At 31.0% G+C, this 17921-nt stretch overlaps 2 protein-coding genes across 8 annotated transcripts; both read left to right on the top strand.

Annotated features, from left to right (window-relative positions):
* Positions 1 to 519: 519 nt before the first annotated feature.
* On the top strand, positions 520 to 8348 carry LOC105251558 (microtubule-associated protein RP/EB family member 1). Of its 6 annotated transcripts, XM_011258448.3 has the most exons (8): positions 537 to 780; positions 1562 to 1847; positions 3477 to 3714; positions 4201 to 4248; positions 5044 to 5138; positions 5267 to 5425; positions 5831 to 5924; positions 6622 to 8348. In XM_011258448.3, exons 2-7 carry the CDS (start codon positions 1581 to 1583, stop codon positions 5876 to 5878), a joined length of 855 nt encoding a protein of 284 aa, XP_011256750.1. In that variant the 5' UTR covers positions 537 to 780; positions 1562 to 1580; the 3' UTR covers positions 5879 to 5924; positions 6622 to 8348. The 6 variants fall into 6 exon arrangements, with proteins under 6 accessions (XP_011256751.1, XP_011256750.1, XP_011256747.1 ...); XM_011258445.3 differs by lacking the exon at positions 5831 to 5924 and having other exon boundaries at positions 550 to 780; XM_011258447.3 differs by lacking the exons at positions 537 to 780; positions 5831 to 5924 and adding an exon at positions 797 to 964.
* A 743-nt stretch (positions 8349 to 9091) lies between these two features.
* LOC105251557 (transcription initiation factor TFIID subunit 11) lies at positions 9092 to 17685 on the top strand. Of its 2 annotated transcripts, XM_011258441.3 has the most exons (11): positions 9092 to 9317; positions 11930 to 11987; positions 12070 to 12247; positions 12310 to 12455; positions 12651 to 12725; positions 12837 to 12989; positions 13336 to 13524; positions 13901 to 14104; positions 14538 to 14703; positions 16242 to 16322; positions 16431 to 17685. In XM_011258441.3, the coding sequence occupies exons 2-11, from the start codon at positions 11955 to 11957 to the stop codon at positions 16547 to 16549; spliced, it is 1344 nt and encodes a 447-aa protein (XP_011256743.2). In that variant the 5' UTR covers positions 9092 to 9317; positions 11930 to 11954; the 3' UTR covers positions 16550 to 17685. The 2 variants fall into 2 exon arrangements, with proteins under 2 accessions (XP_011256743.2, XP_011256744.2); XM_011258442.3 differs by lacking the exon at positions 16242 to 16322 and having other exon boundaries at positions 9093 to 9317; positions 16431 to 17684.
* Positions 17686 to 17921: the final 236 nt, after the last annotated feature.

Below are 17921 nucleotides of genomic sequence, written 5' to 3'. Positions count from 1 at the left end.
ATGAGTATAAAGTCTAATATAAATATTACATTCTTTATGTGTAAATTAATTTTTCTGTACTTTTATACTATATGTAATTATGCAATTGGATAAATTTTTAGACAAAAAAGGCAAATGAAATAAAAAGATCAGATAAATCTAATTGGTAGCATATTTGATATGATAATATTATCGAATCTTCATTCAAGGTGTAGTATACTTAAAAAAAACACAGGTTGATAAAAACATAATAAAAATTATTTAATATATTTTAGAATATAAACTACACATTACATAGATGCAAAACTCGCCAAGTTATAATTTTTGACAATTTTTAGTGCCCTATGTTTATGATATATTCAATTTCGCTTTATTTATATAATTTCGCGCAATTAATTTCTCTTATATATTTTTATTCATATCTCTCTTTACATCTCGCGCTAATCGAATTAGTTATTTCCTTATTCGTTTGCAAAGAATTTGTTCTAGCTAAAATCCCCTAAAAAATTTCCTCCCATTGGATGCCGAATCTCGTATGCAGTGTGATATCTGACATAATCGGCACGCTGTGAACGAGGCTTTAAATCGATAATCGCAAATCGCACGCATCTACACACTGTCTACATTGTGGCCGTATTCCTTTGTCGGATTAACGTCTCCACGTCGAGCGAATCTCCTCGTTCTCGGCTCCTGTCTCCACGTGGTGTGGCAAGCCTCCGCATCCTACGTTCATCGTTCTCGAGGCGTCGAATCTACACGTCGGGTGACACCGAAAGCACCATCGTCCGCACCATCTACCACGTACGTGAAGAGGCGCGCGCGCGCGCGCGGCCAATCACGCCGGCCAATCGCGCGCCGGGGAACCGTTAGAAGTTTCCGTTGTGTGCGCGTTTGAACGATCTAGTGCACATTTGTCACCCGCGAGGAACCACTCCCGATTCTCGCTGTTGTTATCCGCTGTTTCTTCTCCTTCCGCGATATCGCGGTGAGTCGTCGTTGCTTTTGACGTTTGACGCGCTCCGAACCGTCAGGGCTTCGGGTGCGAACGAGTCTCCTTGTTCCCGCGAGGTACGTCCCGAGCGAGACGAATACGGACGATCCGAAATCGCCGATAAGGAATGCCGAATATGTCGCGAACGCGAGACAGTTTCGTAGGAAAAAAAGTCAATGGAATGTTGTCCCCCTCGAGATCCTCTCGAGCTCGATCGCTCAATTGATCTCGCTGGATCGCGTGTTCTTGCATCTTATCACGCCGAATTCGACGTATATCGGTGTTTGTCGTGTCAAGGAGATCGCTGACTTTATTTATAACAGACATCACACGCCGACTGCGTGAATCGCGATTGCGATTTTAATTGTATTTCTTTTCTGTCTCTAAGATAACGATGATATGATATACTGTCATATTAAATTTAAGACTGACTGCAATATATATATATATATATATATAAAACACATACACATATGTTTAATTATTGCGCCACAATCTTATAATTCCATTAATATTGCTAAATTATTTGTATATATTATGTATGTATGTATATATAAATACATACGCAATGTATATATGTATTTTTTCTAGTTAGAGCAAACGAAACAACATGGCTGTTAACGTCTACGCCACAAATATGACATCTGACAACCTCAGTCGCCACGATATGCTGGCATGGGTAAACGACTGTCTACAATCATCTTTCACCAAAATCGAAGAATTATGCACCGGAGCAGTTTACTGTCAATTCATGGACATGCTCTTTCCGGGCAGCGTACCCTTGAAAAGAGTCAAATTCAAGACCAATCTGGAGCACGAGTATATACAGAATTTCAAAATTCTTCAAGGTGGTTTCAAAAAGATGAATGTGGATAAGGTAAGTAAGCAATTATCTTCTTTTATTCCTGCTATAAATTTTGATAAATACATCTTGAGGACAGCAAACACATGTGAAGAGGATATATCTGGTAATAATAAAAATTACATTTGGGAAAGATTATATTATATAAAAGTAGTTTTTTAAAAATAATTACATTGAAGTATATAATATTATTATATATCTCTCTTATGTCCTTTCTGTTTACTAACAATGATAGGGGATTGTAAAACAAATACAAAATAAATATTCAAGAACATATTAAATGAATACAAGAAATAATGTATTAATGTATAAATAGATAAAGTATTATTACGTATGAAAATTATATTTTGAAATATAATATGTGTAAAATATAAATTATTATCAAGATCTAAGATTGCTTCGCGAATGTGATAATATTATGGGCAGAACAATCTATGTGAATGAAGGAAATCGTAATGATATGGCCATATGGGAATGGTTCAGGTAATACCGGTGGACAAGCTGATAAAAGGACGCTTTCAAGATAACTTTGAGTTTCTACAGTGGTTCAAAAAGTTTTTCGACGCGAATTACGACGGTCGTGAATACGACGCTTACGAGGCACGCGGCTGCATACCGTTAGGTTCTGGCGTGGATGGAACGCACAATTTGTCGAATCCCCAGTTGGTACCTTTGCCGCCGCAATCGAAGCAGCCGCAAATACAACAAAAACACATACAGCAACGTAACAGCGTTGTACGACAGCAGGGTATATCGTTGCAATCTCGATTTTTTACGCGGCCGCTTCTTGCATGTCGTTTATGATATGTTTAAGTAATATTTCTGTATAAACAATAATGCCCATACACACCACTTGCATATACAAACACGCACATGTGTATTTTAAAAACGCATACGGCAACTTTTAATATACAATTATTTGCAATAGTATAGTATATTGCAATCTAGTATCTATAATTTCATATTATTTTAAATTAATATGCATTAAGTATTATAAGCTATTTTTATAATATCACACAAAAACATATGTATTTCACCTCACATATGCACTCTTTAATTTTCCATATTAAGAACAATAAGAAAATGTAGCAAAAATCTCACAGAAATCTATCTAATTTGACAGTATATGATAAAAGGGAGATATGTGATATACTTTTATGTACATAAATTGTTAATATATGCGTTTATATGAAATAATTTTTAATATTTAAGCATAAGATATTTTAAGTTTTTCTGTTGCATTTGTGCATTTTGACTTATTATAGAATAAGAGGAAGAATTCCAGAACAACTTATTTTTAATAGTAACTTTATATATGGAGCAAAAGATTATGTTAAGAAGGAAATAGAAGAAATTTATTTATTTGATTTTTATAAAATATATTATACAATGATATGTTACATTAATTATTGTAAAAGACAAAATCACACAATGTATTTCTGTGTTTAATGTTAATTTTATTATTTCATTCCTCATATATATTAGTATTATAGCCATAAAAACATAATGCTTTCTTGCAACATTATGTTAAAAACGGTTATTTTTATTGTGTAAAGTCATATTTGCATCATCCATTTGGCATAATTTGTTCACATTTGTTACATTTTATTTTATGTTGCACATACACACGCTCCTCATTTGCAGATTGTGCCAATTGATAGGCTGGTGAAAGGCAGATTCCAAGACAACTTTGAGTTTTTACAATGGTTCAAGAAGTTCTTTGATGCAAACTACTCGGGAGCAGATTATGATGCGCTTACTATGCGAGGCGGAGAGCCTATGGGTAGCGGCGGAAATAATGCACCTCGTGGTGGTTCTAATGCGAAACGTACTTCTCCACGTGAACCAGTAAATTCGACTAAGCCTGCTCCTCGTACTACTGGTACATCACTTAATGATCTCCCTCTCTGATATATATAAAGTTTGAATCTTAATTATATTAAAGAGAATAAGATGAAACATAATCTTTTCTCAAGTACTTCAAACTTGTACATTAACACAGATTTCTACTAATCGATAATTATTGACTTGATTGCCTTTTGATGTGTCTATTTTGACTATCTGACTGATTTTACTACAGGCGAGTTATTATTAATATTACATGAATGAATACAGTAAGATTAAATTCTATTAAATTATCATTTTATTAGAAATTTCTGTGATATACAGTGTGTTTCATATAGGTAGAATACAAATCGATATTACTTCTTTGACAAGAAATATGATAATGATAGTCCATATCTTACCTATATGAAAAATTTTGTGTAGGAATAGGAGTCATGATTTTCCCCATTATTTCAACAGAAGTTTCAATTATGAGTTATTACACAATATAACATCAATAATTTTAAATGGAATTTGCCTTTAGGTGAGGGACATCCATCTTCCATGCGTCCAGATAGTACAAACGTTTTAGGTGAAATTCGATCTTTTTTCGTTTTTAATTGTAATTCTCGTTATTTACACGTTTTACTTAGTTTTGTATACGTTTTGATACTGATATAAAGAGAAAAATATGGGGTAAAAAAAATGAAATTTTTAATGTGTTCCTAGTCTATGTTCAGTGATTATGTCAGAGAATCGTGGTTCCATTGTTGTCCACTGTGATATTATTGCAATATGTGAAAAAAATAAGTATTAAAACAAGGAACAAAATTTCGATGAACATGTAATTGATCGAGAATAAGACTTGAAATATTTTACATGTAGTTAATATTGTCTCCTCACACAAAGTGAACTCTGAAACAATTATTGTAGCCTTCCACTAGTCTATGATGATTACTTTTTTTAACACTAGTCTGTAGCTAGTATCATTATCAATACTTGTTAATGCGCTATATTGTACAAGTTAAGGTCTAATAATGAGAATCATTTTCTATTTCTTTAAAAACATTTGTTTTGCAATTCTTTAGATAATAGATTTTCTCTAGATAATAGATTTTAATTTTTTTGTATATATTTCTCTTTTTTGTAAGATATCTTATTACATTTATGTAACATACATGTACTATGCATGATTTTGAACACAGTATTGCATGCATTTTTTTGCTTTTCACAAACTTGCTTGTATATATCAGATCTATAATTTCGTTAATTTTTACATAAGTTCGAATTGTGATACAAATTGCTTCCATTCATATTAATACAAATAATAATAATAATTCATATTTTAACATAGTATTTTAAAATAATATATTTTTTAAATCTATAGTAAATAAAGTCACACCACCGTACCGTGCGCAACCTAAAACCACCGTAATCGGCAATCGTGGTGATACTGGAAAGATTGAAGAACTTAATGCACAGGTATTGAAAAATGTAATGTACATAGTACATTATACACAATTATTTTATTTAATAAATATTTATAGAAAAATATATATCCTACATATCTTGTCGTTGTCTTTCTAATGAATATTTGTGAAATGTTTCAGTTGGTTGAGATGAAGATGTCAATCGAAGGCCTAGAAAAGGAGAGAGATTTCTATTTTGGAAAATTACGTGACATTGAAGTCATGTGTCAAGATTGCGACAATGGCGGCGATCCTCCACCTATTGTACAGAAAATTTTAGAAGTCCTTTATGCAACAGAGGTAATTTATACTGTTCCTTTCAATTTACTTGATTATAATTTTTATTATAGTACAAATAATTTATATATTTGTTTATTATAGTACAATTAATGTTGTACACTATATAATGTGATATAAAACATTATTATTTAAAAAATAATAATTTTTTAAATAAGTATAATTAATATCAAAATTATTCTATAAAAAATTATTACTTTTATTTTTATTAATAAACTTGATGAATCTCGTATAAGACATGAGAGCTATAAAATTATTATTTATTGAAAAAATACTGACACATTTTAATTATTCATTATAATTAAATAAAGCACTAAATATCTATTTTTTTATATATGCAAAGATTGATAACTAAAAACAGAATTTTAATTAAGGCTTATACAAAACTATGATGCTATAATATTATAGGATATCCAGAATTTAATAGAACGGAAGACGGATGCAATGAAACTATAAACGCCTTTTTTTATATGTTTGTAACAGGCGCGTTCTTTCTAATAAGGTAATAAGACCGTTTTAATTGTTTTAATTGTATTTCGTAATTAATATACAACGAAAAAGATTAAGAAAAATGTATGACACTGATTAATAAAAATATTTTACATCTAATTTTATAATATTTACATTTAATAATTTACAATTTAACTTAATTCTTTAAATGTGTCATAAAATTTTCAATTAATTGCACGATTATATCTTGTGTACTATAAATATCAATACTTTTCACACACAGCCCTCATGTCTTTATATAATGTATGTCTTTGTATTTGAAATTTTAGAAATATTTACATTTTAGTAATTAGATTATGCATTACCATCTTTATTGTAATAACCACCATTTAATTTGACAAATTCATTTTTTGTCTCTCCAAATTTAACTTAATGTTCTATTTTTTTGTATTTTTGTTCTTTTCTTAAATTAACTGTAGTAGAAAAATAATTTTTTTAATGTAATTAAAATCATACAAATTTATCTTTAGATGCTTTATTTATTAGAAGTTTATTGATATTTTTATATTTCGTAATTATGTACACAAAATTAAGATTATTTAAGATTATTATATTGCATTATTATATTAATAAGACTATATTATTATATTACTTAAGATTATTATATTGCAGAATAACTTTATAATTATATAAGAAATATTTTCTCTCGGATAAATACAATATACAACATATTCATTATATCATTTCAGGATGGTTTCGCGCCACCCGAGGAATTGGAAGGGGATGGGCTTGCGCCCGATGATGAGGAAGAATATTAACCTTTTTTATTTACGGATGTAATCGAAATGAATAACAACAAATTATCCAAGTGCGTTTCGGTTTACTATGCCTGCGAATCAATATCAGAATATCCCTTGCATAATTATTAAGCTACTTTATATCAACAAACTCAGCAGTTTTAATGGATTGTGTGTGTGCATTTGTTTCGTTAATAAATGAAATTCACCGAAATCAAGATTTGCACGACATTAGGATAGACAAAAGTCGAGTAGTGCACTTGAATAACTTGTTCTAATTGTTGAGAGGATAAGAGTAAGAGAAAGAGAAGAAGAAAATTAGAAAGAAAATCAATTAATAAACTTTCACAAGTTACTACATTTCCTTATAGCGTTACGATGTGGTAGAGTTTCTAAAATTAATGACAAATTCTTATAAATTTATGGGGATATCGATATCTATTAATGTTATCTGCATCCGCATTGTTATGTAGCGATTTACGTTAATTACACTTTTTTTTAATGCGTGTTTTGTTTGTAAATGTATTAAGTTTGTATCGAGATAACGAGTCGCGCGAAGCTCCTTATTCCCATTCTCATAGTTTATCTTTGGAAATCTATTTGTAGTTATCTACACAATGTTAATCCTGTTGAGAGACTCAACCCAGAGCTATTCAATCTTCGTTCGACTTGTTTTCTTTGTGCGGTGTGCTCTCTAATGTGGCCGATGTATTCAGCGATTTTATGCTGAGGAATAAACTTTTATTCTGTCGGTAGAAATTACTCTTGTATAAAAATCATGTTAGTGATTAAAATTAAATTTCGCTTATCAACATTCTACTCTACGTCTGGTCAACACAGAAGCTCTTGTGTAATTGGTAGGGATATAAGGATTATGTATTTTGATTTTTCAATAAATGAAACCGTATGCGCTTTGTGAAAGCAGGTTGCGAAATAAAATGGCACGCTTATGCGCTCAATATTACTGAATTGTAAAAATTTGAAAGACTAATTAAAGTTAAAACTTATATTGAGAAAAATACTCGTCTATAAAACGTTTATTCCGTATACAAATCGACTTTAGAGAAAAAATAATCATGTATACATCTCCATGAATCTGTCGAGATGTGAAGAATGGCCTTAAAATGCGGTGAACTCTTGAGATTCTGAGAAAATATTCTGAATCGTACAAAGCATTTCAATAAATGTCACCGATTACGATGCAGCTGTATTCCATTTTCATAAAAAAAACAAAATCTGTAAAATTACACTATTTGAGAGCAGACGCGAGTGAGAGGGACAACGTGCGAAAGAAGTATGATATGTTTTGCGTGAATGGTCATGTGTTTTTAGCATGTGTGTGTCTCTGTGTGTGTGTGTGTCTGTCTGTCTGTGTGTGTGTGTGCGCGCGCGCTTTCGACATTATTGATTTCAATTGTCGAGACATTGATCACGTAAGAGTAAGATTAATTCAAACGAAAGGAGCGTCAGTCATATTGTGAATAATAATTGTCTGATTAGAATGTAATTCGCACTACGTACTACTAAGTCTTGACTAAGTTTTAGCGAGGAGAAAGGATACAGTGTTTGGCTTGTGCTCTGTTCATCGCTCTGTATGTGCGCATATGTGCTTCGAAATTTAAAATTTGCCGATGTAATAAACGTTTAATAAAATCGATCCGAGACAGGGAGAAATAGAATGCCGATTGTTTTCGAATCCTTGAATCATATAAAGTTTTTTTTTGCGCGATTAAAAATATCGGAATTTTTTTTATAGTCCTAATTAAGATTTATTTCGCAACAAAAAAAGGGATTGCAAACTTTTGAATTTTCATTACAATTAAATTTCAATTAATTACATTTAAATTTTAAATTACAATCATGAAATCTATTACGCGAGTAGAATTAAGTAACATCTTTGCTGCAAAAGACAGAGTTGTCTATCAGAGATAAATTATCAATTATAAAAATTAATGTCATAATAGGAACATGATGTAACAGCAAAGCTCTTTTACATATAATTGCAAAAAGTATAAAAGATTAATAAGATGACTATAAATATCTAAGCCAAAAATTACGTTTTACGAATAATAGATATGAAGGATAAAAAATAGAAACTGGGACAACAGTTTATACACACATATATATACATGTTTTAATTTTCAACTTACTAGGCGAGAAATTAACTGTAATGTCGATAAATTTTAGTTTCCTTTGAATCCTGTAATTTTTTAAATCAATGTTATTTTTCTCTGCTATTTTGCTAGCAATATTATTGTAATTTATTATAAATTTGCACACAGAATCTACAGCATCGAAGAAAAAATGCATCGCATAAACTTGATACACTTTTTGGGCCCCGAAAAGTCGACGACTTATTTAAATACTGGTTAAAATTGTTACGCCACTGTCCGATGAAGCTTGGAAACTTCTGATCTCCCGTTCGTTCTGAGCATATCGCAGTCGTGAGAGTCTCGGCGTGTAATCGAGTACTCGTCAGGAGTACAGCTTCCACTACCACCGGTCTAGAACGTTGAGTAGAATTACGTGGCCGCGTGGCAAAGATTATTGTTTGCAACAGCAATCGTTACCTTCATCCATTCTTTGCCTTTATAATATCTCGTCATCCAATAATCCGAAGGAGAAAAAAGTTCTTCGCATTTAATAAGGTAATCAATTATATTGAGTTAAATTTGAAGACAGATAAATAATAACACTTTCCGGATAGATGTTCGTTAAAATAATCGATGGAAAAGCTTTTTATATTATTGTTTTTTGTGCTTTGGAAAAAGAGTACGCATACGTGTAATACATTATTATGTGTGGTATATTATTATTATTATATCATATATTTTAACGGCAAGATTTTGTATATATAATGAATTTTTAATCAAAGAAAGATTGAATTAAATCGTGACTTATGCTATAAAGAATAACTAGTATTGAGATCACTCAACTGGAAATTTATATATTGATCAGTGTGATGTTATTTCGAAATCTGTCCTTTCTGACCTAAACATTAAATCGAAAATCGCGAATTGAGTCATCGATACACAAAATACTAATAGTGCTGCCGAATTAAATAATCGATTTATAAATAGAAAAGATGAGAATAATTTATATTTATAATTAATAATTTATATTACTATTATTTAAATTTTAATAATTTCTATATTTATGAAAAAATGTTGCTACCGTTGTTAACAATTAAATAATATAATTATAAACAACAGGAATACACATATATTAGAAAACGATTAATATATGATTTTGATAAGTGATTTGTGACAAACTATCTTGATCAAAAATATATATTTTACATATAAATATATATTTTACATATAAATATATATACTTTTCTAAATGTATTTTCAAAAGTAAAGTAGAACCGCGATTACATATAATATATAACAATTGGTGTTTTAACAAATTTTGATAAAATACTTTTTGCACTGCTCTGATTTAATTCTACAAACACATATATATCAAGAGATATTTTTATATTATACTGGTGAACACGTGAGATTTTTGACAATCAACAAAACCTGCCCAGTGAGAAATGATAAGTCGAATAGACGTCTAAGATGTTTAATAGATGTCCAATAGACGTTTATTAGACATTTTAGACGTCTAACAAACGTCTATCCGACTTGTCATTTCTCACTGGGTGCCTACGAATCAAACGAAAACATAATAAAAGTTGAAAAAGCGCAAACACTTAATTACTAAACACTTAACTGTAACTACAATAAACAATAACCGAATGTAAAATAATGTAAGTGAATAAGACAATATTAGAATCCAATTGTGGAAGTTTTTGTGCTAGACACTTCACAGACACAATTCTTTATTATTGCTTGTATATGAGATTAATGGATTCTAAAATTTACTATTTGGATTCGCGAAATTTCGAAGAGAACAAATGTATTATATATATGTTATATTATTTGCATGTTTATTTTGCTCTCAGATCACACATATAACTTCAAAAATTTTAAATTAAAACAAAAAACCTCGAGAAAATTCAATTGTTCAAAGTTCAATGTCACCAATCTGCTGATAGTATCGATATCACATATAAATATTGACTACAATTAAAAAATCCAACTACTAATTAAATCCATTAATTTTACATAACAAATTTATCAGAATAAATAAAAATTGCGCAATTAAACATTTTAATATATAATTTATTTTAATCTTTCTTTCTCTCTTTTTTCGTATATATATTATTTCTTGAATGCTTTCAGCATCCATCGTGACAAATTATTATGCTGTAATATTCCTGCCATTGAATTTGACCCAAGAAAGAAAAAGTTATATTAAATTGTTTTTATCTGTTAAATTACATGTGAACTTTGTATACATGAAGAAAATGTCGTTGATAAAGTAGAATCAAAAAAGTTGCTTGGTCAGTAAATTACTTTGCCTGTGCACTTATGTGTTATGCGCATGCAGAATGTAAGAATTTGTAAGATCATCAGTGTTTTCACGATGTTTGATATTACAAAAAATTGTTGTTGCAATCGCAGAAAGCAGAATTAATCTTATTAAAAATTAAATGTATTAAAAAAATAGATTAAAATATGTTTGTAACCATTCCACAAAAATCATCATCCTTATTCTTTCTCTCTCGTTTAATTTTAAAGATATTTTACTTGTCGTTTTAAAAATTCATTTTGCCAGTGATTATTATGTATGGTATTTTGCAATGAGAATATACCGTTATTAGGCTTTCTTTTGGCGTTTCGCCCTGATAAGGCGAGGTCGCGCCTTTTCGATAGCAATTTATCGCCGTTTTCTTTATTATTTATTTTGTGTATCTGAGTCATTAGGAATTGAGTTGAACTTAAAAGAGATGAGAAAGAGAGATTGTCGACGGTCATCGATGAATCGTTCCAATATGTAAACATTATTAGAACGATTCTTCTATCATTGAAAAAGAATATTAATTATAAATAGTTATATCAATGTACATGATCAAAAATCTTTGCTTGTGAACAGATAGATTTATAGAAGTTTTATAGGAAATAGAAAATTTATACTACGGGAAAAAAGTGTATTTTTTCGCGATAGATTATTATTATTATTTTCTCTATTATTCTGTTTTTATTCTGTTTTTATTATACGTTCTAAACGTCATAATAGTTTAATAGTTTATATTTAATAGTTAGTATTTAATATTTAATAATTAATATAACGCAGTTGTATTCAACTCATATAATGTTAAAATTAAATTTGTGAATAAATTGTTTATATTCTTTTTAATATTTTTTTTCAGCACTGTTTTATTTCTCGATATAAACATGGCCACGAAATACGAGAGTTCATCAAGCACAGTGAGTATTTCAAGATCACAAAAATATACATCGATGACCAGTCGATTAATCGAACAAATTATGTTGTTTTCTCGTCTATTAGACAACGAAGAAGACTCCGAAAAACTATTACGTCTGCTCGGAATTGAAATTTCTGCAAGTGGTCATGGTGCAAAGTTCATTGGGTCAGACAATACTGAAACTTATGAACAACTTTCTATGGACCGTGGAGAAGTGTGCGGAATGGAGCCTATCTGATCAGGAGATTGACCTCGATGAAGGTACGATTCGTAAATATCGTGCGATCAATCGTAGATTTATGCTTCGAACTCGCTTATTTCAGACGAGAATAAGAAAAAATCGGGACTCGTGAGACCGTTGCCGTGGATTTTATTCTTGCCGAGCTTGATAATACTACGTATACTTAGGATGACGGTAAACGCAGGCGCTTTGCTAATTGGTTACTCCCAAGTTACCCCGAGTGGATTGGTACGTCTCGCTTTTATATAATATAATTTAACGTTTTGTCGCATCGCTAAAAAAATAATAAAGTAAGCATTGGCTCTTCCATTACAAAATAGTTTTGTAAAATTTACAAATATTATTTTACTACTTACAGTTATTCAGATATTTCGATTCTCTTTATCATCCGTCTCGCTTTCATCTAAACGTTTCTCCCGACAGGTAAAATTTCTGCAGATAAGCCGCAAACGACTGAATGACGTAAAGAAAAGCGGGATGAAGGAGAAACAAAATAAGGTAAGAACATACGCGCTTCTTCCGATTGATGTATAAAGAACGCGAAGACATTTCGCTCTTCGAAGAGATAATGAGATTAGGACAATAATAGTCTTGTGATGATGGGTATAGGATGAAAGATCGTCGATGAACGAAGCCAGAAAAGCCCTTATCAAATCTATTCGTCTGACCTTATCGAGCTTGTCTTGTTTGGATATGTCCAAACCCACCCCATCGCCACCACCTACTAAAATTCACGTTAGTAGTGTTCTCGATCCCGATGCAGTAAGTAGAAACCGTCATTGATTCCACGCAAATGTAAACCACGATATTCGATTATATTAAAATGTGCATGAAAATTTTCTTTATATGTGTGTATTATCAGTTTCTAAAAATATTTCTACTTTCGTCGAATATTTAAATTGAATATTGATGTCCATCTTTAATTCGAATATTGATGTCATCTTTAATTGTATATGTCTTGTTTGGTATTTTGCATACTATGTCTGAGATTTTATATTTCTAAACATTCATGAATACGATCTTTTGCATGTGGGTGTTCACATGTATTATCAAAACTCTCTTGAGAAGATTAAGATTATTCAATGAAACAACGAGACGTTTTTTTAAGCCAACAACAACAACATCGGAAGAAAAATCAGCGACGGAATCAACAGATGCTACGGAAAAACAAGAAAACTTGACAAGTTGCAGTGAATCGTCCTCCTCCGAGGACGAAAAGAATGAGGAGGAAGAGACTCTAAAAGAGAAGATCGATCGACTTGCCTTGGAAAGTAGCGATGAAGATGAAGATTTCGATGTGAGTAATCGTGATGCATTACTGAAATAGAAACTTGTAGATAAATATGTAAACAAAATAGTAGAGAATTAGGCTCCTCTTTCATACAGTAAATGATTGTATTATTTTTAATAAAAAATAATTTATCTTGCTTTACTTGCTATGTGAAATAGTTAACGTTTTTATCATTGAAGTCGCGTCAAAGTCGTCTCGAATTCACAATCATATTCAATTTGCAAACTTGAAAGAAACTCGGTGACTTGACCTTTCTTCTTCGATAGCTCGCGACACGTCTTAAACTTTATATGCTGTTCGTTTCATTTATATTTTTAGTATACATGTTTTCACGCGATATGGGAGATTTATCTGGCCACGTTTCAACTATCATCTTTTCCAGCCGGCCGATTGCAGCAGTTCGAGCATCGACAAGAGCAACGAGGAGGATGACGACGATAACGTCAACGATGGTAACGTGTCGTCCACTGAGCTTTGCGATATCGTTAAAGAAGCTAACGTGCTGTTTAATAGGACAACAGCAATGCAAAATGAAATCGAGAAGTTCCAGGCTAGCGAGCGGGCTGCCGCGCAAGTTTGCGACCAGGTAATCCAAGATTCTTCGATCATTCCATATGTTGTATAAACAGTATAAACAGTAGAAAAAGTTGAAGCAGAAATAAGTCGATGCTGAGAAATCGACTTTTCGATGCTTCTCCATCTCTTGGTTGCCTCGCGTCATTCGAATTAGGAGCAAGCACATAATACACGAGCGATAAAGTGCACAAAGTCATGCCATCACGATTTTTTCAACAAACAAATTTTGTTCTGATTTTCTATCCTTAAAAAGAGTGCGAAAAACTAATGACGTGTAAAGAAAAAATAAAATCTCTTTCAAAATTAATTTATATATTTCCAAATTTGTCTGTTTTACATGCTAATTTTCGTACGTGATGCAAATCGAATATCGAAGAGTGTTTTTTACGGCTCTTTAAGATCAAGATGCGTAAATGTTCAGCGTATCTGTTCAACGAATTCAGAGATTGCTCGCCGAAGAGAGCCGCGATAAGGTAGAGGAGCACCTTTTGCAGTCCACGACTATCGACTCGCCCACGTGTTGTACGCCCGACAGGTCCAGCCAGGAGGGCGATTCGATCTTCTACTCACCGATCAGCTCAGACAGTGACAAGGCGTCAATCGCCGAGAGTAAGTGATCCTACATCTTATGTGTGGCTGCTTCGCGGGATTTATTTTTTTTTCGCTTCTTTTCATTTTAACTTTTCTTACACATACTTCGCTTGTATATGCATTCGCTTTCCATGTCAGCAAAATTGTTGATTAAATCATAATTGTATAGAGATCATTCAGTAGCATTGCATATACATATAATGAGCATACCAATTTCGTCAATGGATTGTTATCAATATTATTGAAGGTTAGCATTATTAACGACTATACAAAATATCCTGATTGATAGGCAATCTGTAACAATTATAATGACTATACAAACGGCTATAACAAACAACTTATACAAAGTACTAGTTATAAACTAGTTATAATTGTTATAGACTATTTATAATTGTTATAGACTAGTTATAATTGTTTGTATAAACTATAATTGTTATAATTGTTTGTATAAACTTATACAACTTATACAACTTATATAAAGTACTAGTAACAACTAAATAACTTATATAACTTATACAAAGTACTAGTTATAGACTAGTTATAATTATTATAGACTAGTTATAATTGTTTGTATAAACTATAATTGTATTTGTATAAAATTGTTTGTCTATAGTTATAGACTAGTTATAATTGTTTGTATAATCGTTATAATTATTACAGATTGTCTATCAGACTATTACAATTCTATAACAAAGCACACTCACTAAAATAATAACGATTTTGTGTGAAAGAAATAAATAAAATAGATAAATAATAAAGTAAAATTAAATAAAATGAAATGGAATCTGAATAAAATTTGTTGGAATCTGAAAATTAATACTATATATTCATCATTTTTAAGCTTGAAAGATCTATTTTTCATACAAAATCATTACCCTTTCGGGTTTTATCATCAAATAGAATATTCTGAATATTAATGAAATATGGAAGACAAATTGTGATATTAATGAAACTATTTATTACGCACATGATATTAAGTTTTGAAGGATTAATAAATATTGATATTACTTATTGTTAGAATATCTTATCAGTGATTCCGCTATACGAGAACGTTCGAAATAATAAATAACAATAAATAGCACATTGAAATAATAAATAGCACAAATATAAATCGCACAATTGAAAAGATAATTCGACTTTTCGTTTTTTTTTTTTTTGAGAGAATATTTTGTTGAAAAAACTTAAATGTAAAAACTTCTCTTGCCACCTTAAAATGCTCACGTGAACAATATAAATCGGGTATATTTATTTGCTTCGTCGTTTGCTTCGTTGTTTTGAGAAATTATTTAGTTATAAGAGAACAAGAACAAGTATGCATATATATACTCTGAATTTGATTAATTTAATTATATAATTATGTGATTTTAAAACATTAAGAATTTTGTATAGAAAGTATAATGTTAATGGAAGCACTAATGGAAGCACTAATGGAAGTTATGGAATTACGTCTTTCAACGAAATGATTTGACGATTTTTCGAAATAAAATTATGCATGTATACTGCGCATGTTTTTAAATAAATAAACTTAATTATATCTACATGATTAATATGTCCAGAATGTGTCTCGAGAGATTCCCTAAAGGCGAACAAGTTTGCCAATGATGAAATACATTTCATCTCAACATCAATGATTTCAGGTACACAGTTAATTACGCACTTCGCATGAGCTGGCTTCGCTACGTCGCTAAATCGTCTAATTTATTCAGATCGTCTTAAAAGATCTGATTTTTATTCTCTTTTAACAGAGACGTCGAAGACGTCCGGAGAGACCAACAATGGCGCGATCGTCGAGAAACGCAGCACAAACGTGAGTAAATGTCACAAGGGTAAACGCACGAGTCACGGCAATCGCAAAAAAAAATAATCAACGAGAGGAAGAAAGAGAAAGAAAAAGAGGTCGGGAAAGAAAAAAACAAAAGCTTAAAGTTTCTCTTCGGAAAGAATCAATTATTATCAATGATACAATATCATGCGCCATATCGAACGTCATCGATAGTTACGCAATTGTCGAGGATTAAGTATGATTTGGAATAAGAGATATCTCTGTTCGAGCGCTCGCAGTCGCCGAGATATAAAGATATCTCGAGCTATCGGTATACATTCTTGTATAAAATTTTCATCATGAAATTGTCGAGTTATCTTAGTTACTCGGAAATTATTATTCGTAGAAAAATGATTCAAAAAATCAAGATATTTCGTTCAATTTTTTGATATTTTTTGACGTCTCTTTCTCTTTATTAGAATATTTCGTTCAAACTCAAACCAATTCAAAGCTGTCATTATCGTGCTCTCTTGAACACACAATTGCGCCTTCTCTCTTTCAAGAATAATTACAGTTCACACGCGAAATGACAGAAAAAAAACGATAAATGTTCATGAGCAGTTTATGCGTTTGAAAAGTGTATTTGCTCGAGAATAACACTGTCGAGGTAATATTCAGATACGATGGAGAAATTAATTTAACGATTATCGATCACGGAGCGCGATCTCGATTTGAAATTCTTGATTATTTTTACACGATCCAGCGATAAACTTCACTCCCGATTTTGATGGAAACTTTTTCTAGACAAATGACAACGAATACGATTGCCTCTAAATTATAGCAGTGTGTTCAAAGTACGCACCAAACATTATCGTACTTAGACAAAACATCGTGTCTATCTCGGCGATTATGTAATTGTTGATGGTAAATTATGCGTATTTTGTTTCTTCGATAATGTAAAAGGCAAAAGGCATGTATGAAAATGTGACTAAAGTCTACGCGTTATCTTTAAAACTGTTGCTTGAAACTGGTTTCCTTGAATATGCATTCGTTTATTTATAACAACTTTCATGCACACAGAGAAATGATTGTTACGTCTTACATTCCATCGCTAATAGATATAAAACAAATTCAATTTTAATCAATGATTATATCTCGTACAATATGTCCAAACTTTTCATCCTTTCTTTATATGTTAAAAAAAGACTACGAAATAAATATACAAAATAATTTATATTCCTTCCTTCCACGTCACTTTTTATTTTAATTCATTTCGTTATATAAAATAGAAGTTTGTAACGTTCTACATTAGTTAAAGTATTATTACCTAACTTTTTCATTTAATTTTTTAAGCTATGATCATAGTGTATCTTTTTTTGGCAATATAACGATATATGTCTATCAATATTTCTTTTTAAACGATCGCATTTTTGAATATTGATGATGATAACAACGATGTGAAACTATATATCGA

This window comes from Camponotus floridanus, unplaced genomic scaffold, assembly GCF_003227725.1.
Source record: "Camponotus floridanus strain SB8 unplaced genomic scaffold, Cflo_v7.5 scaffold7, whole genome shotgun sequence".
NCBI lineage: Eukaryota > Metazoa > Arthropoda > Insecta > Hymenoptera > Formicidae > Camponotus > Camponotus floridanus.
This window is presented reverse-complemented; position numbering and strand designations above follow the sequence as displayed.

What these genes read in the sequence shown, in the direction of transcription:
- LOC105251558 (XM_011258445.3), top strand. Translation starts at nt 1,581, where the DNA reads ATGGCTGTTAACGTCTACGCCACAAATATGACATCTGACAACCTCAGT. An exon ending in AGATAGTACAAACGTTTTAG is followed by an intron (nt 4,249 to 5,043) that starts GTGAAATTCGAT and finishes TTAAATCTATAG; the next exon opens with TAAATAAAGTCACACCACCG. An exon ending in AAGTCCTTTATGCAACAGAG is followed by an intron (nt 5,426 to 6,621) that starts GTAATTTATACT and finishes ATATCATTTCAG; the next exon opens with GATGGTTTCGCGCCACCCGA.
- LOC105251557 (XM_011258441.3), top strand. Translation starts at nt 11,955, where the DNA reads ATGGCCACGAAATACGAGAGTTCATCAAGCACA. An exon ending in TGAAGGAGAAACAAAATAAG is followed by an intron (nt 12,726 to 12,836) that starts GTAAGAACATAC and finishes TGATGGGTATAG; the next exon opens with GATGAAAGATCGTCGATGAA. An exon ending in CCGCGCAAGTTTGCGACCAG is followed by an intron (nt 14,105 to 14,537) that starts GTAATCCAAGAT and finishes CAACGAATTCAG; the next exon opens with AGATTGCTCGCCGAAGAGAG.